At 34.3% G+C, this 14,644-nt stretch overlaps 2 protein-coding genes across 2 annotated transcripts; both read left to right on the forward strand.

The window, feature by feature from the left end:
• The first annotated feature begins 2,239 nt into the window (after positions 1-2,239).
• Positions 2,240-2,977, forward strand: LOC149235812 (uncharacterized). Its single transcript, XM_089368678.1, has one exon. The coding sequence runs from the start codon at positions 2,240-2,242 to the stop codon at positions 2,975-2,977; it is 738 nt and encodes a 245-aa protein (XP_089224804.1).
• Positions 2,978-12,263: 9,286 nt separating this feature from the next.
• On the forward strand, positions 12,264-14,191 carry LOC149235813 (cysteine protease XCP1-like). Its single transcript, XM_089368679.1, has 4 exons — positions 12,264-12,702; positions 12,964-13,202; positions 13,701-13,838; positions 13,973-14,191. Exons 1-4 carry the CDS (start codon positions 12,264-12,266, stop codon positions 14,189-14,191), a joined length of 1,035 nt encoding a protein of 344 aa, XP_089224805.1.
• Positions 14,192-14,644: the final 453 nt, after the last annotated feature.

The following is a 14,644-nucleotide window of genomic DNA, read 5'->3' on the forward strand; positions in this document are numbered from 1 at the left end:
GATGGACAACAGAATAGTTTTTTCCAAGATTCTCCCAAAGCTCACATCGGACCGTAAGCCAATTCTTTTATGCCTAAAAGAAGAAGAAGATCTTGGCTCCCTCCCATTTCGTCTCAACCCTCTATGGGCAGGTAAAGAAGGGTTCTTTGAAACAGTCCAAATAGCATGGAGGATAGATGTATTCGGGTCCCCAAGCTTTGTGTGGGAACAAAAAATGAAAAACACAAAAAAAGCTCTTAAAGATTGGATAAAGAAATCTATGCAAACCCCCACTAGGCAGAGGAAGGAGGCAGTTCTTCAGTTGGAAAGAATACAATTCGAAATGGAGGAGAAAGATCCCTCTCCCATAGACTTAGCCAATGAAAAATCTGCCCAAAGGAATGCATATTGTTCTTTTAGAATTGAAGAAGAACATTGGCGCTTAAAGTCTCGAAGCCTGTGGCTCAAATCTGGGGACAGAAATACCACATACTTCCATAGACAGTGCAGGGCTCGCCTCTCACGCAATCATATAGCAGAAATTACCAGCACTAGCGGTCAGGTGTATAAAGGATTTTCTCAAATCAAAGAAGTAGCTGTAAAGCATTTTTAGAACCTCCTTAGTGGAGAAAGAAATGGGAATGAGGAGGATGCAAAAGAGTTTCTCACAACCATTCCAAAACTAGTCAGCGTGGAAGATAATGATTCTCTGTTGAGCCCAGTCACGGAAGAAGAGATAACTAATATAGTCTGGTCCATGGAACTAGACAAAGCTCCAGGACCTGACGGATTCTCAGTTCATTTTTATAGAATTTGTTGGGAGATAATCAAAACTGATCTCTTCAGAATGATAAGAGGAATCCTGAGGAAGGAAAAAGTGGGTGGAGGAATAAACTCCACCTTCCTCGCTTTAATCCCCAAGGAAACAAACCCAGGCTCCTTTGACAGATACAGGCCGATCTCACTCTGCAATTCATCCTACAAGATCGTGGCCAAACTGCTGGCTAACAGAATTAAGCCCCTTCTCCAAAAGCTCATCTCTCCGGCCCAAGGAGGATTTGTGAAAGGCAGACAAATCCTGGACAATGTCATTCAGATCCAAGAAGCCCTCCACTCCAGTCAAACACGGAAAGAACAAGGTATGATTATCAAATTGGATATGTGTAATGCTTTTGATCGAGTTAATCGTTCTTTCCTGTTCAGGGTTCTTGCAGCCTTTGGATTCAACCAGGAATTCATAAACCTCATCAAAGCTTGCATTGAAAACATCTGGATCGCCCCAATGGTGAATGGTAGACCAGCAGAGTTCTTTTTAGCCACCAGGGGACTGAGGCAGGGCTGCCCTCTTTCTCCCTTTCTCTACATTCTGATGGCTGATTCACTAAGCAGAAAGCTGACACAGGAGAAACAAATCGGTTCCATACCTGGGATAAGAATTGTGCAAGGCACAACCCCAGTGAATCAAGCGCTCTTTGTTGATGATTCACTCCTACTCGGGGGTGCTTACATGAGAATTTCTAACTCCTTCAAAACCATTCTCCAAAAGTATTGCAGCATCTCCGGTGCGTTAGTAAGTGAGAGGAAAAGTGTTGTTTATGGATGGAATACAGATCAACAAACAATTGAAAGGATTTCCAACGAATTGGGGTTCAAAGGCTATGCAGTGTGGGATAAAATAAAGTATCTCGGTCTCCCTCTGACGATGGGATCCAATCGCAATCACTTGTGGGAGGAAGTGATTTCAAAGTTCAAAAAAACGATTGCAGCGTGGGGTGGCGTTTGGCTCACCACAGGCGGAAAGCTCACTCTAATTCGATCTGTGCTTTCAGCCTTGCCTACATTCCAAGCCTCTCTGCTAATGGCTCCAAGACAAATCGCAGATCAAATCTCCTGTCTAATGCAGAATTTTCTGTGGAACGGTGGGAAGGGAAACAACAACCGATTTCATCTAATTAACTAGGAAACAGTGAAGAATCCCATTGCCGAAGGTGGACTCCAAATTCGTGACCCCCAGCAAGCAAATCTAGCCTTGGGTTGTAAACTTTTGTGGCAGTTATTAACTGAGCCTACGCACCCTATCAGCCGGCTCTTAAAACTCAAGTACCTCAAAAATCAGTCGATCAACTCCTTCAATCCAACGCTTTCTCCTAGAGGAATGCAGGCTTGGAGGCTCTGCTGTAAAGGGATCGAATTCTTTAGAACTCATCTGTATAAAATTCCAGGGAACGGCAAAAATATATTATTGTGGAGAGATCGAATCATGGGTCACCCTCCACTTTCAGCCATTAATGAAATTGCAGATTTAAGAGCTTGGTTAAGTTCAAAAGGAATCCAGAAAATCGAGGATATAGCAGAGTGGGATAACAAAGGCAATTGGCAGTGCTGGACATTGCCTAACATTCCAGCGCATTTAAAAAATCAGTTAAATACTTTCACAGATGCAATTACAGACTTTACACCAGTGCATAAGGATGAGGAAGATTCATGGGGATGGGGAAAAACAGGGGTGTACACAGCCAAACAAGGATACTTACAGATGCAAGGCAAAAAGGATTCTCCGCACCCGGAAACAGTGTGGAATCAGATCTGGGAAAACTTCAGCATCCCCAAGATCAACTTCTTCTTTTGGACTTTATTCCACAACAAAATCCTGACTGGAGATAATCTGTGCAGAAGAAACATAGCTGGTCCTCATCGATGTGCGTTCTGCAAAAATGCATTGGAAACCTCAGTTCACATGTTCATCGAATGTGAGTATGCACAGAAGGCCTGGACTAGCTTCTTGACAGGTCTGAATGTGAGACCCCCAGCACATTGTTCGATCACAGACATGTTCTCGTCTTGGAAAGCTCGATACCCCTACAACATCATTGATAAATCTCTTTGGCACAAGGTGTGGATTACAGCTCCAAAATATGTTTGCTGGAAGTTGTGGCTTTCCCGGAACGAAATTGTCTTCAATAAAAAAGAAATCACTGCAGATAATGCAGCGGAGTAGGCCAAGAAACTCCTAATAGAAACTCTGAGACAATCCAATGTCAAAGATAGCTCCCTTTGAAATGAAGAAAGGGCATGGCTGGATGGCTTCTCCCCCATGCCGAGACCTTCAGCAATCATTCGCCCAATTCATAAGGAAAATTGGCAGATTAGAGACACCTTGGATAGTTTCTAGAAGTGGTGGAAATCACAAGGAAAATGCACTATCTTCTTTGACGGAGCCTTGAAAGGCAATCCAGGCAGGTCAGGAGCAGGGTGGGTCATCTACCTCCCGAATGGGAGAAAAGAGGACTTTAGCTGGGGACTTGGGCTTAAAACCAACAATCAGGCAGAGGTTCTCAGCCTTTTAAAAGCTTGTCAACTGGCCAGAAAAGGAAACCCAGGGGAAATCATAGTCTTTGGAGACTCAGAATTGTTGATAAAATCTCTAATAAACAAGAAAGGGCTCAAGGATCTAGCACTAAACAAACAGCTTACAAGAGTGAACAGACTCCTGAAGGACTTTTCCTCAGTTCAACTCTTCCATATCCTCAAAGAATTAAACATAGAAGCAGACAGACTGGCAAACACAGGATGTACTCTCGAAAAGAGCATGATTAGCATAAATGCAGGAGCACCGAATATAGCAACTATTCCCTAAAAGGGCAAGGCGTGCTTGTAAAAGCAGAGAAATGTATTGTCTGAAACAGTGAATTGTAATGCTTGATCTGGCTTCGGCCACCCATAAACAAAAATACCCGTTTCAGTTAAAAAAAAGAGAAAGATTATCTAAAAAGAATCATTTCGTAATTGTGTAAACATAAAGCATTTTCCATATTTTAACTGGTCATCGTTTTTCATTAATATTCTTAACCCATAATTTTTCATATAAAAACTTCAAATTATAATGCATTTTCAAAATTTAATTGGGATTTTCAATACTATTTATTTTCACCCTATTCATACCCAAAATGACTTCTAAATTTTTTATAAAATTTATACCCTAGTTACTATGAAAAATTCTGGTATAATGGTTCATGGTTTCACGTATTGAACTTGTTGAAATCAGAGCTTAATGGATCTTGTATATTCAAGACATCGATTTCCAAATAAGGCGGTTAGAAAAGATACCATGGAAGATGAAAAATGGAAGCATTAAGGATGGATTGCTAAATTTTCCTATGTCGAGTTGGGGATTTCTATGAAGCGGTGGGGGTTGATGCATGTATCGTTGTTGAGTATGAAAAGTGGAAGCATTAAGGATGGATTGCTAAATTTTCGGAGTTGGGGATTTCTATGAAGTGGTGGGGGTTGATGCATGTATGGTTGTTGAGTATGCTGGTTTAAATCCCATGGGAGGTACCAGATGTGGCACTGTTCCAAAGGCAGGCTGCCCAATTATAAACCTGTGACAAACACTCGATAAGCTAACTCAAATAGATTTTCATTGTGTGTCATCGAGGAAGTTCAAAGCCCAAACCCGGCTTTGACTTGTAAAGAACATATTGTTTCAGGGCCCATAGCCCATATGTATACGGACTTACAGGAGATAACATTGATGTGGAATTTTCTGAGCCAGTGCCTGTGGTTGGTATATCTCGCTCACCATGTGGCTATTGCTTTATTTCTCCTCTCCATTTTATTAAATAGAACTCTATAATCACTCAGATGAAGTCTAGTTTGTTTGAATGAGTTTGTTTTTAAGCTCAAGTTGGCCTTGTACTGTCTGGGCAAACCTTTTATAAAATCTTTATGCCACATGTTGATCATGTATCCTCTGCATTGAATGTCAACATGTTGACCATGTGTCCTCTGCATTGTATGTTGACATGGAATACGATGAAAATATTTCAAGGGTCATAACTTCATTTTCAAAGATTTGAAAAATTTTGATTGAGAATTTTTAATGGTAAAATGATGATGGTGATTTTAGAAAAGTGGTTTGAGATGATTGAAAGAAGAGAAATTTGAATAACTCACTTCTTTCAGATGATTTAGGAGGTTGGGTTTAAAATTTTTATACCATTAGAAAAGTAGAGAGGGGATTACCTATGTTACAAAAAGTGATTAAAAAGAAAATAGTCATCTTGACCATAATCAAACAACGCCATATTACTTTAGACATTCTTCAACTTTGCAATAATTAAATTGGGAAGGACTATCACAAGGAAAACCAAGAATCTTAAAACACAAATCACACAAATTATTTAAAATTTCAGCATTCAATGTGGGAAGATACCAAGAATCTTAAAACACAAATCACACAAATTATTTAAAATTTCAGCATTCAACGTGGGAAGATTATCCTGAAATTTGATAACAGGTATGTAAAAATTCACATATTTGAGCGGAAATATAATTTTGGAGTAGTCTAACTTATAAAATAAATAGCTTTTTTCACCAGAATCTGGCTATACAAATTCAAGCAAAAATGTGATTTTTGTTAGCCTAAAATATATTTTTGAATGCATAATTGGATTCAATACTTTGAAAAATCTTTGGGGCACTAGATTCTACAGATTAAACAACTTAAACTCAAATTTCTAAAATCTTTGCAGGATTTTGGTTTTTTGTCTATAAGTTAGACTATGCATATAACTTGTACACAAATTGAACAAATTCCCTATTAAAATATCCAAAATTCTACACGAAATTAGCAAAATTAAAAAAAAAATTCTCCAATATACTCCATAAAATCTATATGAAATTGGCATTCTCTTTAGCAACCTCTTTTAAATTTTTGGTTCATTTTGGAATCTAGATATTTCAAAATTTGAGAAAGAATTTAACCAGGTATCCTAAATTTATAGGAAAATTTAAAAGTCTCTCGAAATATTTCTAAATTTAAGGAAAACATTGTTAGAATCTCAACATATTTCAAAAAATAATGGGAAAATACTAATTATAAGATGAAAAGTCAAATACCAATCTCTTCAACAAACCCATTAAATTTGTGGGTGAATTTGAAATATAAATATTTCAAAATTTCAGAGAGTCGAGCACACTATCCCAAATTTTAAATTTAAGAGGAAGTCTAGAAAGTTATCTTAAATTTATAAAAAAAATTAGAAATCTCACCATTATATTTTACACATATCTCAAGACATTAACGGGAAGCTACTCATTATAGTTTGCACATATCTCAAGACATTAACGGGAAGCTACTCATTATAGTTTGCACATATCTCAGAACATTAAGGCAGTTCCTATATCCAACTCCATAGGAAAGTAATTGCGCGTGACATGCGCTGGAGATAGCCATATAACACCGCGGGTCTTTTTTTTTTCTTCTCTAATCATTACCGCGCGCCTGTTATATGGTTATCTCCGGCGCATGTCAAGGCGCAATTACTTTCCTATGGAGTTGGAAATAGGAACCGCCGAACATTAATGGCAAACTATTCATTATAAAGTAAAGAATCAAAAGTAAAAGTTTGCAAAAAGGTTTCCCTCTCTTTAAAAGCACGGGGTAAACACTTTCATTTTTCACAATTATTCTTGATGAGGTAAAGTTTGAAATTTCTTCCATTCTAAAAAAATCCACCCATTTATATGTGAAAAAACTTAATTTTTGTAAATTTGTCTTTGGTGCTTTTCAATGGATATGGTCCAATGTGGTGTCAGCAGAAATAGAACTGAAAACATTCATTTTGCACAATTATTCTCGATGAAATAAAGTTTGAAATTTCTCCCTATTGTTGCACAAAGTGTCTAAATAACGCGACAATGCTCAGAATAAGGGTTGTCACTCTAATCCTTGCTCACTCCCTTTAGACTCTCTCATAGACAAGTCAAGGCGGGTAGTCCCTAAGGTTAATGGATGAGGATACCCTCTGGAACACAAGCTCTAAGAGATTTTAAGGATAAACAACGTTATAAACTTAGAACAAGTCTTGGTCAATTGAGATAGATAGATTAAAATAAGACACAACCATAAGATAAAATTGATTACAGACCAGAGCCTTTAATTTGAATTAACCATAGACTAAATAAATAAAAAAATTAGTTAGCTAGAGAAAATATATAAATGTGATAAAGCGACGACCATGAACAATTAATTGTAAAATGCCCAAAACTTTAGCATGCATGATACTCTAACAAAATTTATCTTTCTCCAACAATGAATATGATTTTTTAAAACATTTATCACTCTTGACAATAGAGAAATCACAAAAATTGCATTTAATAAAAAAAAGACCAAGAAATTTTAAATTAGAATTTTAATTATTCCTTAGGCAATAACTTTAATGTGGTAAATGATGAAATGAAACTAAATGAAAATGTTAATAAATTAATTTTTTTATGGGTCGTAGGCCACATTAAAAATATTTAATGTGAAACCGCAAATCTCCCTTTAATTTATTTCATTCTCAATTTTAAACTTACTTTAAAGTTTTTTAGATATTTTTTTTTTTTTTTTATTTCTATTTTTTTTTTTTAGAAATTTTTATGTTTTTCTTTATGTTTTTTAAATGAAAATTAAAAAAAAAAAAGAGGAAATTGAAACAAATATAAAAAGGAAATCATAAGAAACTAAAACAAAAAATAAAACCACATTTTAATTGAAACAAATTTAATGTAACCAAAGTAAAAAAAAAAAAAAAAAACACAAAAAATAGAAAGAAAAAAACTAAGCCTAAAACCCGAATTAAATACATAAGGTGAAGACCAAACGAAAATAAAAAAGAAGGAATCCAAATGTGTTGTTGTGTGCAAGTGGACCGTCGCATAATGGAGAGAAACTTGAGGGCTTTTTTGCAGGTCCTTGGGATTGAGGTGAGGCAACGACAGAGGGTAGAAAGGAGAGAAGCACGTAGAAGAAGGCAACGAACAAGGGTTTGAGCATTGGACGGAGATGAATGGTGAGGGAAAGCTATGACCAAAAGAGGAGATGTGAGGTTTTGGAGGGGCTTGATGATTTGAGGGATCTGCTGGGTTTTCAAGGAGGAGAGGGTTGTGAAGGCTGCGAAAAAGGAGGATGTAGTAGAGAAAGGTGAAAATTGAGGGGATGGAGTAGCATTTTGTGGGGAGTGCATGGAAATATTTAGATCAATGGAGGAAAGAGGGTCGAAGGATCATTTTCGAGGGTGGAGAAGCTGCAGCCAAAAAACTGTGCACAATAGGAAAGATAGATTAGGGCCGCAGAAAAAAAATGAATTTTCCAAAACCCCCAAAAATGTAGATAACACTTTTTTTTTGAAATTTTCCAGAGGAGAAGAACGGAAAAGAAAATCAAAAACCCATCCAGTAGATTGAAAAACTCAAAGAAATGGTAGCCATAAGACCCTTTAAATATTTCCATAAATTCTGATTAAAATTTTAAATCCTTTTGCTTGAGATTTATCCCTGAAACCCTCATGAAAGTTTTTAGATCTAAAAATTTCACAACCTTTGGATTGCAAAAAATTGGATAATATCCCTGCAGAAAATGATTTTGAGGCCAAATATTACCCTCCAAGGCCTAGATCTAGCTTCAAATCAAAATTCTTTTTCAGATCTACAACCTATACCTGAAAACAAAAACACCGAGAACCTAGATATATAAAAATAAAAAATAAAATCCCAAAAACCCAAGTCAAAAGGCCAATGTTTTTCTACAGATCTATGCACGAGAATGGTAGATCTATTAGATCTAAGGAGTATGATTCCAACTCCGCTCTCAGATTTGATAATCTAAGGCTATCAATAGTCAAATCTATTAATTTTCCACAAAAAAAATAAAAAAAATTAAGAAAGTGCTAACTTGAAACCTTTTGTGCATCACCAATAGAAAATCTTATGATAATCCTAGCATTAATTTTACTGGGCTCCTCAGAAAATACAGATCAGGATTTCACTGGTCTAACTGAAAACTTTCCCAAACGTCCGAGGATCTAAAATCAATATTTCCCTACAAAACTCGATCTAGCCGTTAAAAAAATAATGAGAAAATAATAATAAAACTCAAACAACTAGAGATACCTGCTATTACAGTCAAAATTTAGATTATTATTCAAACCCTAACAACTGAGCAAGATACATCTACTCAAATCACTCTTTAGAAGCTATGATCAATGCTTAAAAAGAATTTATGTATGAAAACAACACATCTTACAATATTTCCATGAAAAGTAACACCATTGAAATTTAACCCCAAAGTCTTTCTTTATTATCCAAGAAAAAAATTACACAAGAGCTTCTTGTTAGGCACACGACTCAAAGGTCAGATGGATTGATTGATAAATGACTTCCTATTTAAATATAAATATTCCAACGGCTATTTCAAGTGGTCATAATCAAAGCAATCTCGACAATTGATGAATATTAAAATTTATTTTAATCTCATCCGTAAAAATATTTAATTCTTAAGGAAATTGAAAATTTTCAATTAAATGCATTTTAATTAACTCAATAAATAACTTTTTGAGTCAATTTCCCCATAAATTTGACTTTGAGTTCACTGTGAGAGATCAAAGGTTTAAAATTTAACAAAATAATTAATTTACTTTATTCTTTGTATCTTTTAAAATTTTATTTTTAAGGATCGACAAATTTTTCCTTTGAGGAATTTAAATTTACCTAGGACCTATAATTAATCAAATTTCTGCCTTAGGATTTTAAATAATTCTTTTCCAGAAAATTTAATTAATTAACCTATGAGGGGATAAATTATTTTTTCAACCCTCAAGACACTTTACATCATGATTTTCTTATTTTCTACATCATAAGGGATAAAACCCATTTGTAATAGACCCTCACAGACTACCCATTTCTACAACACAAACATAATCCAACAGACTAAGTAATTTGTAATAAAATAACATAACCAAATAGTTATGATTATTCCAAAACTACTTTCACATAGACTCGATCTACAAAATTAGAATTCACCTAAGATCCTAGTGACAAAATCTATTCTAGCTTTAGGGTAAGACTAGAGGAAAATTCTGCCAACCATTAGAAAATGGGTCGGTGAAACAAAAAACCTTCTAGAATAGAAATTGTCACTAGAAAAGTAGGTTTACCTAGATCACTACATACATGACACAGTTCTGCTAAGATTATTTACATTATACACATGCAAAAAGAGTTTACATAACATCTTGGAAGTCAAGTTGATGATGATAGTTGTATGGGACGAACACATAGATTTGACGCTATCCCTTCTACAAAAAAAAAAGAGTTGCACTACTATGGGTTGTTGACAAGTAGTGGTCAACACTCCCATTCTAAAAAAATACACCCATTATATTATAAAAAGCTAAATTCTTTCCATAAAATTTCTTGTGGTACTTCCCAATGGATGTGGTGCAATGTGGTGTGAGCCTAAATAGAACTCATTTCCCTTTTTACCTCTTTTTTTCTCTTTATTATATCTAGGTTACTAAGCTATTTATCATCGATAGAGGTACAATTGGTTTCAAGCCCATTGCTTTATCTATGTTACATAGAGACAATCACTCTTCAATTATACTTAAATTATATTTCTCTTTATTATATCTAGGTCACCAGGTTACTGAGCTATTTATCATTGATAAAGGTACAATTGGTTTCAAGCATGTTGCTTTATCTATTTTACGTAGAGACGTTCACTATTCCCTATTCAAAATAGATTTATATAAGTAGGAGTTAATATACTTAAACTATATTATATAGGGTAGATTAAAAAAAAATTACATGTTAAAGATGATGTTACTTTTGTGGAAATTTAGATCATGAATTTTTCACCTTTTTTTGGAACTGTGATGATGATTTTTTATCATTATTATTGTACAAATGATTTTTTTCATTTAGTACTTTCCAATAAATTGTTGCTCATATGCAAAACTTATGGCCCTATCAAAATAACAATCCAAATATTCATTACATGTCCATATGGTAACCATATTAACTTATGGTAATTATAATATAAGTATTCATTAACATGTGGGAATCCAATATATACTTTTAAAAACACGATGAAAGTTCCAAGAGGGTTTTAGAACCATAAACCCAACTACATTCATAATGCACTAGTTCTTTTTTTCTTTAGTTGCTAATTGTTTAGTAGAATGAACATATGTGTGGAGCAAATACTAGTAGAGTAATGAGAGAAACTCACATAGTAGAGGACCATAAAAGACCATAATGACTCATAACTGTTTCGTAAGCTTAAAAAATTAAATTATAAATCTCAATCATAAAAAAATTCCCAAAAAACCATAAACCCAACTATTTTAGTTGTTAATTGTTTCATAAAATGAACATGTATATAGAGCAAATACGAGTAGAGTAATGAGGGAACTCACATAGTAGAGTACTATTAAAAAACAATAGTGACTCATAACTTTTTGGTAAACTTAAAAAAATTTAAACTATAAATTTCAATCATAAAAAATGGTGGAAAACGACATAGTAGTGGGTAAGTCCAAAATATAATGCAATTTTAATAACATTATGAACGACAAACATGTGTTTTGTTTAAGCTACATATAAAATTATCATTTCATTATCATCCAATTTGTGGAGATGGTGTAATTTATGATAAATTTTGAATTTTTAATAAATAAAAAATAAATGAAAAAAATTATAGTATTGGGAATTATTTTCCAATTAACATTGATAAGATAATTTGACTGGATAATGTAAATCAATTGTAGAAATATTTATGAAGTGTAGTCCTAGTCAATTGGGGCGCTTCCCATTAATGTGAAACTATGTCCTATGTTCATTCCTTATTTTGGTCATTTAATTTTACCACTTTCCACCAAATATGGAACTAAATCTTATTTCTATTATTAGATTCAATTTTCACTCCATATATTTTCACTCCATTTAATTGTGTGATTTATTGTAAATATGGATCTAAATCTCATTTCTATTAATAGATTCTATTTTCACTCCATGTAATTGTGTGATTTGTTGTATTTTTCTTTAGTAGAGAAAGCCCAATGTATGATAAGTAAAGATATAAGTTAGAATTATAGATGTAAATCAAAATAAAGATTGAAATCATATTAATGAATAAATATATTTAAGATAAAAATTTCCACATTTGTCTGATACTGGTGATCTGTGAAGCTGCTCTTGCTATTCTATTTTGATTTTGTTGATTGTAATTATGATTTTACCGTGTAAGAAGCCCTCTATGTATATCCATCCATCGTCAGTTTCTGAGATACAGATTTATATCAGGCAGGGCAATTCTGTCAATCCACATTGATTTCTAACAAAGAATTGATTTGAGTTTCAGCTCCACTTTGGCTTGGAATTGATACTGACTCAACAATCTATTTCTGATTGATTTTAGTTTCAGTTGAGCTTTGGCTTGGACTTGATTTTGATTTCAGATGGGTTACACATCTTTCCCTGCATTCCTCTTTGCCTGCCTGATACTCATCGCCTTGACATCAGCGAGGGATTTTGGATACTCCCCTGAGGATCTTCTCAGTGAGAACAGAACTTTGAGTCTCTATGAATCATGGCTTGCCAAGCACAACAAGGCCTATACATTAGCAGAGGAGAAGCAACATAGGTACGAGATTTTCAGAGACAATCTGAGATATATAGATGAAGTTAACCAGCAGAATCTGAGCTACTGGCTTGGCCTTACCAAATTTGCAGATGTAAGTAATGATGAGTTCAAATCAAGATTTCCAACAAATATGTCAACCCAACCTAGAGTTCCTGGCGAGATACTCAGATATGAAACCCTTGCTGATCTGCCCAAATCTCTAGATTGGAGGACAAAAGGTGCAGTGACTCCTGTGAAAGATAAAGGCCGTTGCGGTGAGTTTGTTCAACTATCAATTTTAGATTACTTTCAAGAAGCATAGTACAATCAGAATGAGATTCATGTAACTGTAACTCGATTCCAAACACTAAAACTCCAGAAATACTATAAAATAATATCGTATATAGAAATAGAAGAAGCCCTCGCTTCTCTGGGGAATCCTTAACCCAATCTCCATGAAATGCATAAAACACTATTGATTGAATCGAATCTCATTGACGTTTCAAATTTGTGGGTGTGCTAAATATGTTATACAGTCAGTTCTTGGTCTTTCGGCACAACTGGAGTAATAGAAAGCATCAACCAAATCGTGACTGGCAAACTTGTTTCCCTTTCCGAGCAAATGCTTCTCGATTGTTGCACGGATGGAGACAACTACGGTTGCACTGGGGGATATGTGGCTTCCGCATTCAATTGCATTATTTCTAATCGGGGAATGGATACAGAATCAGATTACCCTTACCAGCAAGAACAGAGACAATGTGATCAGAAAAAGGTATTTTGTACTACTTTAACTTAAATTTGATTGACTTTGTACCGAAGAAGTGTACATTTTGTAGAGTTTGAATTTAAATTTGATTTTGATTCATCATAGATTTGAGGAATATTTCCTAGTTTTATTACAAGACTCGTATAAATTTATCTTAAACATGTATTTAATTTGAGTTTAGAAATCCAATTTTTTTTCGTGTAAATTTTTATAAAAATAGACATTATTTAAACGTATGTTTTTTTTAATAGTTATTTAATCGTTAGATTTTTAAATTTTTTAATTTTAATTAATATGAACAAAATTTTAACTTTGATGACTCATGAATGTCCTTTCATAATATACTGAACTGTAAAATAAACTTCTCCTCTCCATCAACTTAAAATAACTCAAAAAAATAAATACTCCAATTATAGATTGAATTTTCTGCTGCTGCATATTCATATCCAGTTGATTCACAAAGTTGTATTTCCTGATTTTCTGCTGCTGCATGTTCATGTTCAGTTCGCTAAAAAAGTTGTATCGATCGATGGGTGGAAGTATATAAATAGTACCGTTGATGCCCTTTTACAAACGGTGGTTAGTCAGCCCGTCAGTGTGGGATTCTGTGGTACTGAACCTGTTGTTCAGCATTACAAAGGCGTAAGAACTATTGTGTGATTTTTTAAGAATATTTAACATTTAGTGAACACTTCACACATTCTCATTCTCATTCTCAGTATAAAATGTTTTTTTTTCCATGTCAATGCCATCTCGGTTTGTGCTTTTCATTGCAGGGCGTGCTGTCAGGGACGTGTGACTGGCTCATGAATCACTATCTTCTAATAGTTGGTTATGGCACCGATGGGGGAAAGGATTATGTTATCGGAAAGAATTCATGGGGAACACAGTGGGGAGAAGATGGATACATCAGGCTTGACAGGAACGTGGGCGGGAAAGGACAGTGTGGGATCTACGCTTGTATGGCTATTCCTAGCATGAAAAAGGAAAATTAATGTAACATCATATCCATTTCATTTTCAACTTTTCATGCCTTACCTGTATTACAGTTGAAATATTCACCTGTATTACAGTTGAAATAAATATTTGTATGGCATAAAATTGTTTTTTATTTCTGAATTCGGGGTTAAGATATTTCATCTATTTAAATAAGATATAATTTATTATTATTATTATTTAAATTAGATATAATTTATTATTATTATTATTTAAATTAATATGTGAAATTGATACCTGAGATTTTTTTGTTTGTGAGACAAGAATATTTTTCTCCTCAAAAATCATATATATTTTATCTCGAGAAGAAGATAAAACCCTAAAATCTTAAATTTAATAAAGTATATTGATTCGAAACACTCCTATTATGAGTTCGATATGGTGCGTTTGGAAACAAATTCGGAGGCTATTACATAGATTATTGGTGAAGGTCGGGATGACCTTAGGAGGGC

The sequence above is a fragment of the Pinus tabuliformis genome, chromosome 8, assembly GCF_031772625.1.
Source record: "Pinus tabuliformis cultivar Carrire ecotype Pingquan chromosome 8, CPIR1, whole genome shotgun sequence".
NCBI classification, from domain to species: Eukaryota; Viridiplantae; Streptophyta; class Pinopsida; order Pinales; family Pinaceae; genus Pinus; species Pinus tabuliformis.

Coding starts and splice junctions, on each gene's coding strand:
- LOC149235812 (XM_089368678.1), top strand. CDS start 2,240: ATGGGTCACCCTCCACTTTCAGCCATTAATGAAATTGCAGATTTAAGA.
- LOC149235813 (XM_089368679.1), top strand. CDS start 12,264: ATGGGTTACACATCTTTCCCTGCATTCCTCTTTGCCTGCCTGATACTC. Junction 13,203..13,700: donor GACAATGTGATCAGAAAAAG/GTATTTTGTACT, acceptor GTTCATGTTCAG/TTCGCTAAAAAAGTTGTATC. Junction 13,839..13,972: donor TTGTTCAGCATTACAAAGGC/GTAAGAACTATT, acceptor TTTTCATTGCAG/GGCGTGCTGTCAGGGACGTG.